General features: G+C 44.2%; 1 protein-coding gene across 1 annotated transcript in view; it reads right to left on the reverse strand.

The window, feature by feature from the left end:
* Positions 1–21,277, reverse strand: part of PPP6R2 (protein phosphatase 6 regulatory subunit 2) — a 114,084-nt gene that overhangs the window by 60,741 nt on the left and 32,066 nt on the right. Inside the window, exons 2-3 of the mRNA XM_075728181.1 lie at positions 20,531–20,663; positions 913–1,158 (exon numbers count right to left, since the gene is read on the reverse strand). Coding sequence (XP_075584296.1) covers positions 913–1,139 — 227 coding nt within the window. The 5' untranslated portion in view covers positions 1,140–1,158; positions 20,531–20,663. The remainder of the gene's footprint in view (positions 1–912; positions 1,159–20,530; positions 20,664–21,277) is intronic.

Below are 21,277 nucleotides of genomic sequence, written 5' to 3' on the forward strand. Positions count from 1 at the left end.
GCATAAAACTAATACTGCCGGTTCCTTCTGGCAATTCACCTTTTACAGCAGAAGCCTTGCAAAAGCAGCCATATAATATTCAAAGTTTCTACATAATGTATTTCCCAGCATTCACTTACCTGGAAATAGTCACCAAAACCTAGCTGATCAACTATCTCACCTAATAATAGGCCTAAACGATACCATCAGTTCGTCTGTGCATTTCAAGCAACAACAGCAATAACTAACGCTGATCCATTCCCACAGTGACAAACTTACCTGTTTTTATTTATTTATACACAGAGCAGCCTTTGATTTTTACATAAACTTAACAAAGAAAAACAAACTTCCCAAATCCAAAATGTAAATATTTTCAAGTATACATGTAATTAAAAATGTATACACACAACTTGATATGAGAACCAAACACATCTAGAGTTCACCATGGTAAGGAAGAGGCTCTTCACCGAGCGAGACCCTCTCCCCACTCTATGGACACTGAAATCAGCAGGCTTTGCATACGCAGCGCACTGAAGATATTACATCTTTTATTCACTTTCTTTTGCGGGCTTGACTACTGAAAAACAATTAAGCTCAGAAATTTGTAACTCGGAGCAGAATGCCCTTTGCTTGCCATTTTGATAAAAACGTACCAAAGGTACTTTTGAGATACTGATTATTTTGCTTGCAAAGTTTTGAACAAAGAGCAAGAGGGGGGTTTTTTAGACAAACTCAATATTAAACCATTAAAAATAAAGAAACAGGCTTCTGAAAATTCCCTACAAATAACAAAATGCTGTGAAATATTTCATAGTATTTGAAAGCCTTTTTCCCCAGGACTGAAGAGGTTACACCCATCCCGCACCAGAGCATTCCCAACATCAAGATCTCTCATTCGGTTTTCTTCGCGTAGGACAGAACCCAAATACCTACTTGAAGCGGACCTTCTCATCCATATCCACAGGGGGCTCATGTGTGATGAGGTTGACCAGCTCCTCCATGCAGTGCTGCTGGCAAAGGAAGTCCAGCAGCTTGCGGTTCTGAGCCTTGCACTCCTGTAAGATGTCATCTTCGTCCATCAGCTCGTGAAGTGTCACATCTTCTTTATCCAGCAGCTTGTCCACGTGCGATGTTGTGTTCAAATCAAACTTCCAGAACATGTTGATGGGACACAACTAGCTGTAATGCAAAACAATACGCGTTAATCTTCCATCTTTGCTATTTATTCCTCCTTTATAATTCTGAGCGGAATACCTTAACACAGCTGCCAGCCAGCTTGTAAAAATCAGTTAAATTCTGTAAACAAAACTAACGACTTTTTTGCACCAGAAAACTAACACGACTTAGATTATAGCTGTATAATATCAACAACGGACACGATATATGCATGAATTAACTTTAACTGCAAGTAGCTTAAACTACAGATCCAAGATAATGTTCATACACGGAGATGCTTTGCTGGAGTAGAGTCAAGGCTGGTCACAGATAGGGAAGCCACGCTACTGCACTAGGAGCAGTTGGTATTAAAGAGTTTGGAGGGTTTTTTTGTATTATTTGTATTTCAGAGTCATGCTCATCAGCCAAAACTGCAACAATCCATGATTTATGTAAGTGGAAGAAAGGCCTCCAATAAATACAGTAGACCATAAGTGGAAAGTATTTAAAAAAACCACCTACTGGACACTGCGAGCGATAACATCATCAGCAAACCTAGAGCTGAACTGCTAATGAATATAAACCTTACGCAACGCTAGAATATGTTATTAAACTCATAGACATCATAGAAGCGCAAAACTGTGAGTGGTCTTTTGTGGGGCAGAAGAGTCCATTTTGGTTTTACACATAGAAAAGTGTGCGTGTGTGCAATCCGCAACTGTAAAAGTTTGCAGCTCCAGAGCTGGGTGCCGGCGGGACCATCGACCTCCCCAGGAGAAGCCGAGCGCACGCGGTCTGGAACACAGAGCAGTTCACTGGACTGCACCATTTGTATAAAGTTCCAAAATTCTGAACTCTAACCTTACTGGGGGGAAAAAACATGGCTTAGAGACTGGTGGTTTATGTTACCTAAAGGGTGTATGGCTGGGCAGCTGAAATTTGGTCTGTAAAATAGTGCCCAAATTCTATTCTTGACTTTTTAACCAGGGTCTGCACATTTTACTACAGCCTGGGATTGGGACTTACAGGTGTTTGCCAATAACAGAAATGGCAGAAGGATACCATAAATTAAAGCTAGAAATAGAAATATATACATATATAGAAATATAGAAATATAAACAAGGAATGGCCTCCTTGTCCTACACGCTCTGGATCTCTAGTCCTCATAAATACTTGCTGGAAGGAAATCCTCCTCACCATCACCTTCTTTCACAAGAAGTTTCACATGGACATTTTATATCATCCCAACTAAGTAAAAAAAATTTGATACGGGTCTCTGCCGAAGCGGTAAAGTGAGATACTGCGCGTAACAAAGAATGACAAACTATTAAAGACGGACTTGAGCTGGTCCCGCAAAACCACAGGAAGTTGCCTTCCGTAAACCGTGCCCCAGCCCTGCCCCAGCCGCGTTTTCTGCCCCTCCAAGCCTGCCCGAGCAGGGCTCCCTCCCGCGCGCTCGCGACGGCTCCGACCGTCCCCTCCGCCATCCCCCTCGGCATCAGCTGCGCTTCACAGGAGCCTTCAGCGTGCGACAGCCATACGCCGTATTTCACATGAGATTTCACTATGGCCATGCGTATTAGTAAGAAAATTCCCCTTCAAACAATTTCTGCTAAATATAGAGCACTGCACTTTGTATTACTCATTTTCATCCTACTCCTACCCCTAATGCTTGCTTTCCTTTTTTGTTATCCTGAGTTTTCTCTGTGAGCTCTATTAATTATCTTTTTCCAGTTAGCTTTCCCAATACACTTCAACTTTTAGAACAGACATTAATTATATCAAAATAAGACAGTGTTCAGACTATCCCTAAGAAACTGTTCCAGTCGTCTTCCTCTTGCTTAATATTTCCTCTTATAATTCCGCCCCTTACCGCCTCACCTCAGGATCTGGCTAACTCACCACAATTCCTCAACGAGCCATAACCTTTCACAATCCTGCTCCGGCTATTGTACTAAATATCTTAATGATCTCCACAAAGAAACAAGATTTACTGAATTTCTTTTATTTAGAGTATCGGCTGCCAAAGAAAGAGCTCAGATTAGTTTGGCACAATTTAAAATTACTGATTTGCATTCCATTTTTCATTGTTGTATCTTTTACTGTTCCCTACAGGGAGCAAATCAGGACTAATCTTAATTCTTCCCCAGTGACACTTTCAGTATCTTCAGATGGTACAAGATAACTCCAACTTCTCATCAGTAGACGGCTGTACTTGAAGAAGCAGCTAAGCCATTTAACTATCTGAGACTCTGAGCCCTTCATTTCTGGCTCCCGTTTAGTGTTTCAGACTAAATTCTTCCCCAGACACCGCCTCATCCTCGCTCAAACCCCGTGGCTCTGCTACACGTACGGAAGCCTGATGAAAGGGCAAAAAGAGCTCCTGAAGGAAGGAGCCCTGCGCAGGGAGAGCCCTGCGACTCCCGGGTCCGTACAGCGCGCTGAAGATCAGGTGCGATGAGAGACCACGAAGAGATGGCGTCGTCTGGTCGGCTATGGGGATCAGGGGCGGTTTCAAGAAATAAACAATCATTAACATTAAAGAAAATAAGAGAGTAACTGTTATTCTCCATTGACAAAGGTGATAAGCATAGCTCAAACAAGATAAACGTTCTGTGTAATAATATCATTAAGCTAAAACACATTTTATAAAACGAAGTAAATTGGATGAGAGATGTCAACATGCTACATTCCCAGATTATTTGTTTATAAGCATGTGATTTTATACAACAGGATCACAACGCTTTTTTTAACCTAACCCACATTACTATTTCCGCAGCAGCAGGAACACTTGCTCCAACCATTCATTTTGCTTTTTCCAGCATCCAAAAATGTTACCACGCCTGATCTTTTGCCAGTTCCACTGCTTGCATAACTACATCTAGGACAGAGTTTTGAAATTATCCTTTTTAAAAAACAAACAGAAACCAACACTTTTTTTCCTCTGGGAAGGTTTACTGAAGAAGGAGGGCAGCTGGGCAATTTAAAAGGCTATGTAAAGACCCCAGTTTTTTAATTACATGTTTAAATATCTGGGTCCCTTGCAGTGCATCTTTCATGCTGAACCTCCAATTGAAGGGCTTACAGGAACTAAGAAATTAAATACATTAAAAGAAACACTAATTTTCTTATTTATTTTTACCAATTAAGTTATTGACATGCATTTGCTGCCCTACCTCAGTTCAAGGATCCTTCACGCGTGCGTGTATGTGTCTAAGGATCCCTAACAGAAAAAAGGATTACCTTGGGAAATTAGGCTTTTTTTTTTTCTTGGAACAGCTCTGTTACCCAGGATATTTGATAGCAAACTGTGGAGCTCCACTCAGTGCTTCAAAACTTGCCACAGGTAATTTTTCTATGTCAGAGAGCTTTTTTCCATGTCAACGTAATTCTTCCTTTTAATGTCTTTATCTCAGAGATTTAGAAGAAGTCAAGACAATCCTTGCGAGTTTGTCCTTTGTGACGCAGCATTGCTGAGACACTGAAGCCCTGTCTGAACGCACTGGTGTTGCAAGACTTGCTTATAAAGGGAACACTGAAGCTATGAACGATCAAGCCGTCAAAATTCCAGACTCCTTCCAGCTTTGCCTTCCCGCAGTCCCCCTGCGCGCCACACTGACTCGCTGGCTTTGCACTTCAGCGTTCTGAGGTAGAGCTCACACAGACATTATGGGGAAGTGTACGGCCTCGAGCCCGGCAGAAACAGAACCGAGATCCTGATCAAGCATCTAGAAGACCACTTTATACTCACAAAGTTCCTTTTAAACGTCAGGTGTCGGCCACTTCTAGTCAAACCTGCAGCATCATGGCTCTTGCAAAGCTACCTGTGAATATCAGGGCTATAGGCTTTATTCCTGATGGGCCCAAACTCAAGAGTTACCGGGAGGAAGCTGTCCAAAACAAAGCTTGCCCAGACCTCCCCCATGGCCCATCCACTGCCATTTCCCAACAGCCTCCCAAACTCCCAGATTAGGTAGTTTAGGTTGATCCTAGTCGTTTGGGAATTAGTCCCCCCCAACAAATAGCACAAAATATGAGAGAGAGAGAGAGAAGCAGTTTCTAATTTGAGTGGTTTAAATCAACAGCATATTGAATTTTTTTTTTTTTTAAAGTTAACTTTTAGCATTAGAGCACCAAGCAAGAGCTTCTGTATCCATCCGTTCAGCTACTGAAAACGCACTCAAGTAACTGAATTTCTGAGTTAGGAACAGACATCTGAATTTTCAACCTACGTGACATTTCTGTGACAGTAATGATGTTTGGCTGTATAGTGTGTTCGTTACAAACTGTTCTTCAGACATTTTTAACTAACTACGCTTAGTTATAAATTCACCGAGCGAAAAGCTAGCATAAAAGGCCTTAAATTAAGAATGTTTGGGTGCACAGTTAACCCAAATACATATATATTCCATACATATATGTGGAACACACACGTAAATCTCACTGTTCAAATTCAAACCCATTACGAATCTTTCAATTCTACAGTTTTTCAAAACCGTTTATACATCTCTAGGAAAGGCTGTCTGATCTATAGGAGGCACGCTGATCAGCTCTCCTTAGGAAAGGAAGCCAGCTCTTTCCTCAGCCCAGAGCAGGCACATCCCCTTCCCAACCTCCCTCTGAAAACAAAAGTTGAGGAGAATTGCTGAGGAGTTTGGCCTCTCCCGGTCCTTGCTGGCGGAACCGGGCCTCTGGAAGGCACCGATGCAATTCCCAGCGTCTCGGGACTGGGTGCAGCTGCAGCCTGGGAAGGGAGGCTGCCCTGCAGCAGTTACTCTCCCACCACGTTGCCTGAAGCACATGCAACAACATGAGACGACTCTTTGCCCTCACTCCAGCCAAAAAAAGCTCTTTTAGCTACCGCGACCTTACAGGCTACTCGGTAAAACGCAGCAAGTGAGATTTTGAAATGATTGTTCACGGCGTATTGAAACCAACCAACAGTTAGGCCGAAGCAGGTGTCCAGGCAATGAAGTGAGGTTTTGTAATCCACGCAACATCTCTGCAAGCTTGAAAGTGGAATGGTACCACACACAAAAACCCCCAAAGAGACATACATGGCACCTGAGGACCAGCAGAATGAGCCAGATAAACTGTCCTGGAGGGTCACACACCAGGCACAAGAGAGACAAAACGCTGCTGTAACACTGTCCATAGGGTCCAAACTCCGGTGGCTCTGGAAGCAGAGCACAGCAAAGGCTGAACAAGCAGTCCCTAGCACCAGTGAATTCATAGTCGCAGAATGGTCTGCGTTGGAAGGGACCTTTAGAGATCATCTAGTCCAACCCCCCTGCCGTGGGCAGGGACACCTTCCACCAGATCAGCTTGTCCAAAGCCCCATCCAGCCTTGAACACTTCCAGGGATGGGGCATCCACAACGCCTCCGGGCAACCTGTTCCACTGTCTCACCATCCTCAACATAAAAAATTTCTTCCTTCCGTCCAACCTAAACCTGCCCGCTTTCAGTTTAAAACCATTGCCCCTTGTCCTGTCACTACAGGCCTTGGTGAAAACTCTCTCCGTCTTTCTTACAAGCCCCCTTTATATACTGCAGGGCCGCACTAAGGTCTCCCCGCAGCCTTCTCCTCTCCAGGCTGAACAACCCCAGCTCTCAGCCTGTCCTTGTAGGAGAGGTGTTCCATCCCTCTGACCATTTTCACAGCCCTCCTCTGGACCCGCTCCAAGAGGTCCATGTCTGTCCTGTGCTGAGGGCCCAGAGCTGGGCGCAGGGCTCCAGGTGGGGTCTCACCAGAGCAGAGCAGAGCAGAGGGGTGGAATCCTCTCCCTCGCCCCGCTGGCCACGCTGCTGGGGATGCAGCCCAGGGTGGGGTTGGCTTTCTGGGCTGCCAGCGCACATTGCTGGCTCGTGTCCAGCTTTTCATCCCCCAGCACCCCCAAGTCCTTCTCGGCAGGGCTGCTCTCCATCCCTTCATCCCCCAGCCTGTACTGATACTGGGGATTGCCCCGACCCAGGCGCAGGACCTTGCCCTTGGCCTTGTTGAACTTCACGAGGTTTGCATGGGCCCGCTCCTCAAGCCTGTGAAGGTCCCTCTCAGTGGCACCCCTTTCCTTTAGCAAATCAGCTGCAACACTCAGCTTAGTGTCATCTGCAAATGTGGTAAGGCTGCACTCAACCCCACTGTCATTGATTAAGATATTAAATAGTATTGGTCCCAGCATGGACCCTTGAGGGACACCACTCATTACAGGTTTCCACTTGGACACGGAGCCATTGACTGTAACTCTTTGGACGCGACCATCCAGCCAATTTCTTACTCATCTAACAGTCCATCCATCAAACCCATATCTCTACAATTTAGTGGCCAGAATCTTGTGTGGGACCATATCAAACGCCTTACAGAAGTCCAGGTAGATGACATTTGTAGCTCTTCCCTTTTCCACTGATACAGTCGCTCCATTTTAGAAGGCCACTAGATTAGTCAGGCATGATTTGCCCTTGGTGAAGCTATGCTGGCTGTCTCTAATCAGCTCCATGTCTTCCATATGTATCAACACGTCTTCCAGGAGGATCTGCTCCATGATCTTACCAGGCACTGAGGTGAGGCTGACTGGTTGGTAGTTCCCAGGTCCTCCTTTCTACCCTTTTTAAAAATGGGCATTGATGTTTCCCTTTTTCCAGTCTCTGGGGACTTCACTTGACTGCCACAACTTTTCAAATGTGGTGGAGAGTGGCTTGGCAACTATATCAGCCAGTTCCCTCAGGATCCTGAGATGGAGCTTGTTGGGTCCCATGGTCTTATGTATGTTCCTTGGGTAGTCTCAAACCTGATCTTCCCTCGCAATGAGAGAGACTGCCTTGAGGTTCAGGGGCTTGAGAGTTGTGGGAAGAGTGATTACCATTGAAAACTGAGGCAGAAAAATTGTTCAGTACCCCAGCCTTCTCCACGTCAGTTGTCACCAGTTCTCCTGTCTTATTTATTGGGGTGGGGAGGCAGCTGCGGATTTTCTTTAATCTTCCTCTTCTGGACAATGTACCTGTAGAAGCCCTTATTATTCTTCACATCCCTTGCCAATTCACTGGGACTCTGCAGACTTGGATGGTCCAGAAGAACTTTCCACACAAGCATCAACATATCCAACACCAGGATGCTTGCAGCCGACGGTGGGGGCAATGGCACACCACTACCCATACCCAGGCAGCACCACCACGACAGAAGAGGGGAGCTCTTGATGAAACCCAGCTATCCCATTTGTGGAAGCAGCAGGATACGCACACATACATAAACACGTGTGTACAACACGCATGCTGATTTCAGTATGCGTATTTTTGCTTGAAGCACATGAAGTCTTCTACAATATACAACGTAACTGCTGAAGCACATGAAGATATATTGAAAAAACACAGGACCAAGGGCCAGAAGAGAGTTCTACATGATGGAAGTTACACAACCCAAAATGGAGCATTCATAGAGGTATCAAGAAAAAAACTAGTATGTCTGTAACATAATAAAAAAAGTTCATGATTACTTTAAAAAAACCTGATAATCTAGAAAAGTAACCGCCCCATTCTGCAACGATTGGCTAATTAATTTTCTTTGATCTGCTTCACTGGAGGAAAGCCATCATAACTAGGAAGGCACCCGTTTTCTACAAGCTATGGAGAGCTTGAAGAGAAGCACTCATAAGAAATGGGATCTCCCCATAAAGAACCTGAGCTACTGTGAAAACTTCAGCAGTGTGACTCACCAACCTGCAGTTCATCAAACAGGACCTGCCACAGGAAACAGAAACCACAGCAATCCACCTACTGAAACGATGGTACCGCCTTGCGGAGCCAGGAGCCCAGAAGGAGCAAGCCCTTTCTTTTGGCACTAGGATATAAATCCACCTTCCTTCTGTAACTCCAAAAGTGCACTTCACCTCCTTCCAAAGTGCTGATGAGAAAAAACGCCTGCCGAATAACAGGAAATGGGCTAAGAGAAACTGAAAACAGCTAGAGAGTTGCTGCGTTTTATGAGCCCAGTAAGCAGTAACTACAATTTCTTCTCATGATACGTGACTTACAAAGATTCAACGCCGTTTCCTGTTTATGCTGTCTTTAAGACACCTACTTAAACTTGAGGAACTTCTAAATACTAAAATATTAAACACTAGAAATTACTAATAAAGTTAAGGAATACAAGGTAACAGTACAGCAGAAGAGGTAGATGAACGAACAGGAATATGAAAGAGTATCCTACTTTCTCTAGCAATCTGTGGCTTTGCACACCCCAATAAAGAAAAACAAACCCAGGAAATTAAATCAAATCAGGGGCACCTTGGGCATCTGATAGCAAAAAATAAAAAAACTGCAGATTTCCAGGACAGAAGACCACAAAGAAGTGGATGCTAACTGCCACCTTTAAACGTTTCCAATTATTAAGCATTAAACAGAGTTCTGTGCTCCAGTTTTAGGCTCTGGTGGGCATGGTTAGTGCCATTTCCCAAGGATCTCACAAAGCAGGGCTCTCTCGAGCCTTTTCACCCAGCATGAACGGGAGGGCTCTCTGAAGCTGAATGGCACATTTTACGCCTTACTGCAAAAGCTAGTTTTGGAAACGGTAGCATTAAACAGGCCCGTGTAGGGAAGCCAGTAAATGAAGGACACTCTGTTCACCACAAGCAGCTCGGTCGCTGTCAAAGCTGATGGTTGTAATGAACGAGGACAAAAGCAGACGAGGCCCTCTCCAGAGCCTGTGCCTCTTCCCCAGCGGCTAAGGCACACTTGCTGGTCAGAGCAGGAGAAGGAGCATCCCATCTACGCTGAATAATTTTGTGGTCTGCATTGTTTTCTTTTGCAGAATTGCTGAATCTTCTTAGAGAGCTCAGCTTGGTCTTTACGTCCTTTAAGTGCCAACTGCTTTCTGCATTCATTCCTTCATTCTTGTTGAGGAGGTCCCAGTCCTCAGAATAGTAGGGCCTCAGTGGCCTCTTGGTATTCCCAAAACCCTACCAATAAGAGTATCATGACCACGTTCAACATCCACCAAGCTACCACATCCAAGCCACCTGTATCTCTACAGTAGCACAGAGGAGGGAACCCTACAGAGCAGGTAAGCACAACTAGCTGTCCCTCCACCAGCAGGAATTTAAGCTTTTTTCCCATGCATCTGCAAGTACCTTTTAGTGTGTTGTGGTGCTCGGAGATTTGAAAGACCGATTTAGCCAGGTGCACTTAGTTTAATATGTACTTCTGTAGAAAGGCCGATGAATGCCTCTCTTCTCCAAAGAAAACACACTTTTTCCACAACTTCGACTCTTGGCCTTATGCCTCATGGATGCGCTATCATCTCATGGATAGTTTCAGTTATCCAGGTACAAAACAACTAAGAAGCATTAAAGTCTGCTAAGAGGACTCAAAATCTATTAACCTTTGATTAGGTCCCCACTCAAGGGAAGGCTTGCTGTACAGCTCTAGCAAATGCTAACAAGATCTGCTGTTGACATTTCTGATCAGAAAAGCAATATAGCATATCCACATAGTTGCGTGATTTCTCCTGCCTTCTTTCCCTGATAATCACTAACCTCCCATACACCTTCCCGGCACATGTAATAGTTAACAAATGGGACAGGAACAGAATAACTGCTTTGCCAGCAACAGATACTGAATCTCTGTCACCATCAGATCATCCTACTTCTCTCTCGCTCTTTGACTAACTGCTGAAATATTTGACTTTCATCTCTAAATGAAGACGACGTGGGCTTCAGGTCTTGAGCAATCTCTGAGCGATACTTTCCACAAAAGCCAGAAAAGTCAGGAGATACAGACTGAACACTAAGACACATCAGAAAGCAGTATGGAGAAACATTTCTCTAAGGTTTATAAAAAGTCTGCCATACAAACATACACCGACTCATTCGTGGTCACATAACAGATACTACTGCCCTTCATTAAGCCTTCTCCCTATTTAAGGTTAGTTATTCTATGTCCAGAAAACAATTAGAGTATAATACGATGAGACTCCAATGTGCTGGGCGTTTCAGGGATATAACAGAAAAACAAGGCCAAATGAAAGAGTGTCGGAAGCAGCAGCCTAACCTAGAGTGCTAAAGGGATGCGAACGGACTCGGGAATTGGTTTTTGTAAGTATCTTTAATAGGAACAAAATCCTTCAAACTGTTACATTTCAGCAAACTGCCTTTCCTTAGGTCTAGATGATTAAATAGCCTATTCTGGCATTAATAGCAGTACAGTAGTTTTCATTTCGAAAGAGCTTTCCGTTCTGAAGTTAATTAAGAGGGAAAAGTTTGTCAAGTGAAGAATGCCCATTCCCCCCCCCGCCCCAAGCTGTCATTATATAAAAGTTTCGGGTGGACTTTTGATTCAACCTTTGATACTGCTTCAAGAATGCATCTTCAGTGCTGAAAGCATCTTCAAGTACTGTCAAGAGTTCCCCAACCGTCCTTTTGCAAAGTGTTTGCTTACCCTACTTTGAAACTACCGCTACTTTGCATCAACTTACTCCAGAAATGAAGGCTTAAGTTTCCAGGCACACTGGATGCATTTTTGTTTTTTCCTACCCTCAATATAGGGCTGAGAAGGAAAGGGAAGCGTTTATTAACTCAGTGGGCAAGAAGTCGAACAGAACCCAAACCTCAGCTTCCAACATCAGCTTCTGGCTGATGACAATCTCCTCTTCTGTAAATGAAGAGGCTTTTATGATTTTCTTGAAATACAGCAGCTTCTTCGGTTGGGACTTCTTCATTTCTTGGATCTTCTCAGAAAAAGCAAAGCACTGCCTCAAAGGCGGCCGAAATTAGCATTGAGATGCCTTATCAACATGGGAAGCAATATGCTGTGTCAGTCTTCAATGAGAACAGCCCCCTCCCAAAAGTACAGGACCTGAACGCTGGAAAGCAAGGCAAGAGTGATCTTTTTCTGGTAAACTGCCTCAGCCTTCTGTTATTTATTCACAGATAATCTTAAGTCACACCTGAAACCTCATGTTTGATAATTACTAGTGAATACATCCTTATGGATACGCCTGATCTTTTCAAACCCATTTGGGCTTGCAATCAAAAATGTTCTCTAACCTTAAACCACACCAAAGTTTCAAATTGTGTGGAAAAGTACTTTTTAAACCAGCTGTTTCGAATTCACCGCCTATCATCCCTGCTCCCACCCATGCTGAGTTATAAAATACAGTTGCCTCACATTCACTTTCTCCATACCATCTCTCACAGACATGGAATGGAATAGGAACTGTTCAAGCAACACCAGTCAGTTCTGAAAGACTAATCATCTATTAAAAGCAGAAGGGAGTAAAGCAAAAGTATAAAGACAATGTTGATCACAAGGCTAGAGTGCAGTAAACATCTGTCTACACTGACTACATTGCATGCATCAAAATCATTGCTTTAAGTTAAAATTGTTTAAGAAGCACATGAGGATTGTTCAAGTTAAGGAGCAGGATAAGTTAAAAACTTCAAGCTGTATACAGCAGATGAATTAAGAGAAAGCTGCTCTGTAAGGTGATTTTTAGGAAATATGAAATTGGAAAGCGACAATTTTTTTTTTTCTATACATAAGAAGTTAGAGTTAAGTCTCCATCTTTGTTTTAATCTGATCTCTACACTAAAACAGTCAGTCTTTATAAAAACTATTTAAAAACAAAAGGGTGCAAACAAAAAGGAGCATTTGGTAAAAGTGGTAACTTTTTCTTAAAGATGATGGGTAAGTTCCTTGGATAAACTCGAGGAACTGAATAGAGACCTAAGTGCTTTTTGGACCTCAACTAAGCAGTCATCATTCAAAATTAATTTGAATTTTCTAATTTTACTAACGCTATTCCTTTTCAACTATGTAGTTGTCTGTCTTTCACCTAACCTCACGCTACAAAAAACTCGTTCCTGCCATCTACCCATGGTTCATTTATTCTCCCCATGGTTTCACTTATTCTCCCCATGTTTGAGCTTCCAGTTTTGTAAAAGTGGGGAAGTCCTGCGCTGCACAAGGATGTTCTAGAGATTAACAGCTGTGAACAGCTTAAAATAAGCTTTCCATAAGTGGGTATTTCTTCACCAAGCTGTTATCCCCCACCACCAGCCTGGCTTTATTTGCAGCCACAGCCAAGTTCGTCTGAGATTCCAACAGGCTGCTTACAGCCATGTAGATATTCAAAACAATCCCTGTTACACAGCTTCTCAAGTTTCACTTTCCTTCCTTAAACAAGTTAAAAAGAGCTAAATCAGAATATGAGAACATGAGGGTAAACATGTTAGGGTCAAGGTTCACATTCTTGCTGCTCAAGATAACTCCTGCTATTTTTCTTTTCAAGCTGCTTCTAGCTCTTATACTTGGGGAAGAAAATTCCGATGTACTCATTATAGCTGCTACGATGACACTCGTCCAGCCTGCAAGTTTCCTTCAGCAGTGGAAGAGGCAGCAAGAAACAACATCCACTGCTCAGGTCTAGCAAACGCAGAAGCTACAGATCTCCCCGCTGCAGCGGCAGCCCGGGCTGCTCGGCAGCATGGAAGCCCAGCTGGGTTTTAGTCGGGCCGCTCAGTCCGGGCTGGCTTGTGGAAGTACGGCTCAGAGCGACGTGGAAGGAGCTGACGGAAAGCCACCGAGCAACTCTGCCTCCCGATCAGCTAAGACATGCCGTCCGTGCCGGTCTGTGAGGGACTCGAGGCCTCCGCTTTCCCAGGCGCTTTAGTCAGCTGTAAGCAATTGCTGGTACTGACCTCCAACGCTTCCCAACCGTCCCCAAATTACCGCAAAGAATCACTGGTGTTCACGCTTAGCTTTTGATTCAGGTTTTTTATAGGTGTAAACCAAAAGATCCAAGTCGCTTATTTTCAAGCGGTTAATTCAATCACAGCGGCGCGGTTGATACCCAGTCGCGGGTAATTTTATCTGGGCAACCCGTTTACTGAAGGGCTTCCTCGAGAGCCTATTCTGATTTACGCCCAAAATAATCTAGGTATAGGTATATATATAGGTGTATTTTCAATCTTCACAGTAAGCGGCACTTTGCCTGTCCTCTGCATCTTTAACACTGTAATACCACAGAGTACTACAAAACTTTTATTGAAAGACAGCGAGGCAGCAAGAGAGGAGGCTCTGACAACATGCTCCCGGCAGGAGCGACAGGCTGCCAAAGAAGCACTAGGGAGAAAACGGTCTTAAAACTTATCATGTGCTCTGCTGTCCTACGACAGTCGTCTTTAGTGTCAAAATAAAATTCACAATTCGGTCCCCTGATTTGTTAGCTTGCTTCTGTTCTTGCTTGGAGCTGCAGAAATAAGACTTTCTGAAAGCTAGCTGTGCTCTATCACGTCGAAGGAGCAAGCCGTTTCACTGAAGGCTGCTACCAGCAGGCAGCTCTGACAAATCATGCCATTAAAAAAAAAAAAAAAAAGGACAAATTTCATACTACAGTTCACAGCAAGAAACATGTCAGGTTCAAAATATTTTGTATAGACGATAGATTGGATTCATTTATGAAAATGAACAGCTTTTAAGGAAGGCAAATGCGTTCCAGACACACACAGGAGGAGCATCCTTGCTCTAGGTAGCATGAAAAAAAAGGAGAAACACCTAGGCTACTAAGCCAATGGAGAGCAAGAGAAAAAACTGGACAGAACAGAGGTGGCAAAAGGTGTTCCTCGTTTAATATTTTTAAACAGTAAGGTGATTAATTGTTGCAATTTTTTGTAAACTCATCTTTAAACCTCGTCTATAGCAGTGCTCACCCGTGTGAGCCAGGGAAGCACAGTTCTGTCAGCAGCGCTTGCTCTCTTCGGTGTGTTCAAATCAATAATGCATCCCTTCGTCTTCCTCGTATTTTGTGGGCAAGAAATATAATATACACATCTCCGAGGAGGCATGCTTTGTTTGTCTTGTAATTCCATATAGGGACAGGAAAACAAAGTGCTTCCCACATTCTTCTAAAGTTAAATATCACAACCTTTCCATTTTATTACTAAAATTAACTGTATGTATTCGAAACTCGTACTGCTGCCTAGAGCACTGGTACGTTCAGCTTTTAACGCGGACGAGGCCTAAACACATGTCTACAAAAAGTACCTTTCTCCTGACGCCCACCACATCTCAGGCCTTAGTGCTTTAGTTTAGGTCATCTATGGCAACAGCAAACTAGAAATCGCTTTTGTTTTTTCAGGCGGACATCTCAAAGCCCTTCAAAGTTGCTCATATTATGTCTGAACTGGAGTATCTAATTAAAGGAAAAAAACCGTAATAATTTAAGGAAACAAGTTTTCTCTAACTATATGCTGCCATTTTTGAGGATTAACTGCTTTATGGAGAGCATTTCTAAATTTGATACATGTAGAATTAAACTGTCATTCAAACACTCGCTATTTGCCAACAATACACTGCAGGAATTTTTTAATATTTAGAAGGTATGCAGAGGCTTCAATCAAGAAGCAGAAGAACACACAAAGCAATCCCTGGCTGCACACAGATTCTGGGGTAGAGGTTGAAAAACATAAAATTAAAAAAAAAATTTCCTCTTGCTACGTGTGTTTCAAAGTAATCGGTAGTTTTTGTCTTATTCCTTATGCAAGTAGAATGTCAAAAGCCTCCTTTCTCCTCTGTGAGGCCTGTAATGACTGCTTCCCCCTTCGCCTCCCTTCATCTCATCCTCCCACTCAGCAGTGATTCCCACTTCGTGGCCTGGATTTTATTTCAGATAACAACTGTGTGGGGGCAGAGGGGGACCTTGTTAAAGCCTTCACCCGAGTACCATGAAGTTTGGTAGAAAGGCCTCTACCTTTTCTAGAAAGTGTCGGAGTCTGCAAAAATAATAGGTGATTAAAATTTGCTGACTGAAAGACTAATAGTTCTACATATCACAAAACTCAGAGCATCTTGCAACGCTGCTTTGGCTAACAAAAAAAATTTAAAAAAAATACACCACATCTCCTACTTCCCCTAAAACACTGGGTGACATTTTTGTCTTACTCTATTATCTGAGCTGTACCTTTGCATTATTTTGCCCAGGATTATTGCTGTAGTCAGTTCCGCAGCTCCCAAAGGCTACCCCGAGCCTTACCGAATACAGGCACACGTACAAAAAACCCACAGCATTTTCCAACCTTTTAGAATGCTCTCGGTACTCCAAGACCAGTGAAAACGAACGTCGAGGGCCAGCAATCACCACAGGCAACTCCTTCTGGAAACTGGGAGGAAAATTACCAAGATTTACTGATTTTTTTATTTAAGCCTATTTAAACCCATTCCTGATAAAACATTTAAGATTTTCCACTTAGTTACTAAGTGGAAACACATGGAAATGCTGAGAGAAGTACGTTATCCTACTTGTTTCCAAAAAGAAAGTATTTTTTAATACGTCTGACTTTCCTTTAACATCCTTTCTGTTATAAAAATACAAAGGACAAACATAACTTCAGCAGCTTTGTCAGAGCTGAAGAGTCTTCCTAGGTCCTATTTAATTCAGTCTGTCTCTTTAGTCTCAACAGGCATGGATTCCTGGTGTGCATTTTAAGGTTATTTTATGATTTGGGGTTTTTTTGGTTGGGGGGCGGGCTAAGTTTTAATAAAAAAAAAAATCTCCTTTATTTCCTCTATAAGCATAAATAATTTTAAGCTTTAGCTACACAGAGCAAAGGAAAAGAAAAATCTGGATAATTCTCTCAAATTGCATTATCTGAGAGAGTTTTAGAACACTCCTGTAAGTCAGATGGTAACAGATCACCAGGACTAGATGGCATTCACCCAAGAGCTCTACACCTTTCAAATGCAGCTGCTGAACAACTAATTGCAGGGAATAAAGTATCACTTTATTTAACCTGGTGAACTTGAAGCCTAAAACTAGCTTTTTAAGCAAACTGTTACACAATTTTAAAAACCCACAACGAAAACATACAGACAGACAAGGCCAGTACAATCGATAGTTCTGAATTCCCACAGAAGTATTTTGCACGGGCTTCTGCAAACAACTTGAAAGAAAAGCTCACTTTCTTTTGTGAATCAGCAGCTGGTTAAAACATAAGAAATAAATCAAAAGCAAATTAAAAAAAAATAAAAATAGAAAAAGGCAGCAAGTAGAGTCCCAAAAGAAAGAGTGCTGCTCAATGTATTTCTATGTGATCTCAGAAGGAAGATGAATAGCAAGGTAGCAGCATTTCCTAGTGACAGGAGAACTGCTGAGCTTCAGCCTACCAAAGCTGTCACACACAGCCGCGGAATGATTTCACGTCAATAAGCAGCCAGACAATGAAATTGCAGATTTAACTCAGTGCTAACAAAAGCAAAGTACTACCCATGGGAGCAAACCCCCCACCGAACAACAACCGCCGAGCTGGTTAACGTCGCCCTGATCGGGGACCTACGGCCACCCAGTACGTTCAGACAGAACTGCCCAAATCTTTATTACGGGCACGCTAGGAAAATAAATACTTGCAGGGTTATAAACATCACCAACAGGTATTTGAGCAGCAACTGCACCGCTTCAGGTGAATTTGTCTTTTTGGAAAGAGGACAAGCAGGGGATAAGCAATTTGGCCCTGTCCACTACGTCCTGACCGGCAAATCCTTTCCTCTGGGCCTGGCTCAGTCTAACCTAGGAGCTTTCAGGGACCACTCAGTGTCTGCAGAGTCCTCTGGATCCTCAGGAAGTCTCCCATTCTCCATCAGTTCTGAAGCCAGACTGTCCATGGGCCCCGGCTCATCTGAGATGCATCCCATGCTGTCCTGCGCCGCAAGCTTCTTCCCTGCTAAACTTTGACACACTCATGCTCTTCTGCCTGCCCCATCCCATGTTCTGGGAACTTCTTCCCCCATGTATGCTCGGATGATCCCAGGAAGGAGCCATCCTCCCTCCTTCCAGAGGGCTTTGCCTGAGCTGAGTGCCACAGCCAGGACAAAGCAAACAAGCAGCCCTCCTCTGTGATGCACGGCAACCCTTTGGAAGAAACGTGACATTTTAACGTACAAACAGAACAGATCCTGCTTGTTACAGCCATTTGGAAATTATCTTGGAGCCACTGTTCAATGATCTCAATACAGAGCAGCAGCCAAAGAGGTAAAAGTAATGTCAAAAGTTATTATAGGAAAGAATAAGCAAGTAAACAGAAGGCATGACATCATTTGACTATCGTGTGTTTGCATCTCGAGTGCTGGTCTGGTTAAGCTTCTCTCAGAAGAGACAGCGGAGCTCAAACAAGTGCAGCTGGTCTGATTAGCTTCTCTTAAAAGAGATTGAGCGGAACGTGAAACAGAACAGCTTCTAATGGAAGATGCATTAAACTTGACTTGATACATGACTGCAGCTCAGAAAAACAAGAGATACAGAGAAAGGCATGAATGGTGTTAAGGAGGTGAACAGACAGCTATTTAAAGCTTCCTGTAAACCCAAGGATTGGGACACCTCACAAAGTTATCTAGCAGCCAACTCAAAACCAGGCAGAATGAAACACTAATTGCGCTCTGCACGGGAAGAAGAAACTCTGTGGAACTTACTGCCATAGATGGTTCTGGAGTCCAAAAGCTCGACTGAGCTCAAAAACTCAGCTGGTTACATCAGTTCATAAAAACCAGGTTTATAAAGGACCCTCAAATGTTTTACAGCCACTGCTGTTTCAGAAAAATCACTAACGTGGGTGACTGTCAGAAAGTGGGAGTGCTGACTCTACATTTTTACTGTTCTAAACTTCTCCCAAGTACATCGTTACCAGGAGCAGGTATCAGAGCATCCCGAGCCAGCTGGACCTCAAGGATGACCGTAATTTGCCAGACTGGGCATTGATATTCCCGACTAGAATTAAAGAACGCTTTGGGTGGGCAGGGCCCTTCAGAGCCCACCCAGCCCAGCCCCTGCAGTGCCAGGGACAGCTTTAACCAGCCCAGGGTGCTCAGAGCCCCGGCCAGCCTGGCCTGGGATGTTCCCAGGGATGGGGCCTCCACCGCCTCTCTGGGCAACCTGTGCCAGTGCCTCACCACCCTCACTGTAAAACATTTCTCCTTTATATCCAGTCTAAATCTATTCTTCTTTAGTTTAAATCCATTACTCCTTGTCCTGTCCCAACAGGCCTTGCTAAAGCTCGCCCCCCCCCCTTCCTGCAGCCCCTCTCAGCACTGCCAGGCCGCACTCAGGCCTCCCCGCAGCCCCCTCCTCTCCAGGCTGAGCACCCCCAGCTCTCACTGGCATAGATGACTACGAACGCCTGGGCACCATCCACATGCTCTAGTTCCTAGATGGCTTCCAGAACAATTTTCAGAGAGTCACAGAATGGTTTGGGTGGGAAGGGACCTTTAAATGTCATCTAGTCCAACCCCTGCAGTGCCAGGGACAGCTTTAACCAGCCCAGGGTGCTCAGAGCCCCGGCCAGCCTGGCCTGGGATGTTCCCAGGGATGGGGCCTCCACCGCCTCTCTGGGCAACCTGGGCCAGTGCCTCACCACCCTCAGTGTAAAACATTTCTTCCTTATATCCAGTCTGAATCTACCCTCAACCTTCAGCAGTTTCAAGCCATCAGGTCTGACATGCAACATAAATATAACCAGCTCCATCAGCAGTAGCATCTTTATTTACAGCTCACCTAAAACCTGCACTTTTCTCACACAAAACTTAGGGTCTCCTCCTTCTTTTAGGAGTTTTAAGAATGCCTTTCATTCATAACCTATTCCCCCTTGGAGATCTTGCTTTACGTAAAATCTCTTGCCTTTGTAGCATTAAGAAAGCTTTTCCTAACTGAATTACAGATAGGAAAATGACCGAGGCAGCCAGCTCTACCGCCGGCACCGGGAAGGACTGCAGTGCTCCCACAGGCAGCCCGCCCATCTCCAAATAATCCCAAGGCAGTGAATCCCCAATGTAATTACACACTGCGTGAAAGGGCAGTTCCTCTTCTTTGCTTTAAACTGCCTGCCTGATAACTTTGTTGGATGCTTCCAATTTCTCACCTTACGAAAGCCAGTGAGTAATCACGGCCTATTCACTTTCACTACCCCAATGACAAAACGTACTGCGTGTCATTTCCATGTTGTTGCTTCTTGGAACAGCCACAAGCAGTTCCCAGAAGTATAGACAGCCACCAGGAAGAAAAAAAAAAAAAAAAAAAAAAAAGAAGTTCCATCTTCTTCCCATCAATTATGTACATTAAATTAGAGCTTGAGCTTTGAGAAGCGCTTAGCAGTTGAACCTGGTTGTTTTAGGGAGGAACCTGACCAACACACCATGACTTAGACTGCAGACTTAACAGCAGCAGAGGAACTGAGCTTCTCAGCTGCACGCACCAGCTCTGAAACCCATCAGCAGGACCATCCCAGCGACACTACAGTTCCCTCTCAAACGACTCCAGGTATTAAATATCAAGAACAATCTCACCAGCAGCCACCAGCACACACTACAGCATTATAAAGCACGTCGTCATTACTGAGCTTAAAAGGGAAAGGTAGATGTGCATACCTTCAGTAGAAGTTATTTCAAACGTGAAATCTTCTCCACGGACAGAGAAACATTTGGGTTAGAGTTCCTGGAATATACCCAGCTTCAGAAAATTATTTTCATCCAGTGTGAATCCTTTCTCAAGCTTCCTATCCTGCAAAATATTTTAAGAAGTTACTATTAACCACAGGTAACCGAGTTCCCTAAACAGACTTCCACATAACCTTCCAGCCCAAAGAAAAATTTCAGCAAGGCTGTAGGCGACAAGCACTCTTTGCAAAGCCCTCAAAGACACACTCCTTCCAGCTGCCCGTCCCTTCCGTAGCACGGCGCAACCATGAACCTTCGCACCAAGTCGTGACAACAGAGGGGTTAACAGCCCCTTCCCCTTCCTAGCCCTCGGACTCGGCGGTGAGACTTGTACCTCATTCAAGAACACGTTTGCTTTCTTGACATCGCTTCAAAAGAAAGCTACCGGTTGTCAAGGAAACCTAACGGCCATTTCCACTTGTTCCAAGAATAATTGCAGCAGCAACACACGTATTTCACATTCGGTCTGGGGCCCCGTCACCTTCAGGAGGCAGTGAGGCGCTCGCCTCCAGGAGAGTTCGCGGTGGTCCCGGCAGGCGACGCGCAGGAGGGAAGCGGACAGCAGAACTCAGCTTGGCTTAGCCTGCCGAGCTCCCCCCACAACCGAGAGCTGGGGTTTAACCAAGCCTCCCTCCGAATCCAGGTTATTCCTTTCGTACTGTGGGGTTCTGACCGAAC

Source organism: Pelecanus crispus, chromosome 1 (assembly GCF_030463565.1).
Source record: "Pelecanus crispus isolate bPelCri1 chromosome 1, bPelCri1.pri, whole genome shotgun sequence".
Classification (NCBI taxonomy): Eukaryota; Metazoa; Chordata; class Aves; order Pelecaniformes; family Pelecanidae; genus Pelecanus; species Pelecanus crispus.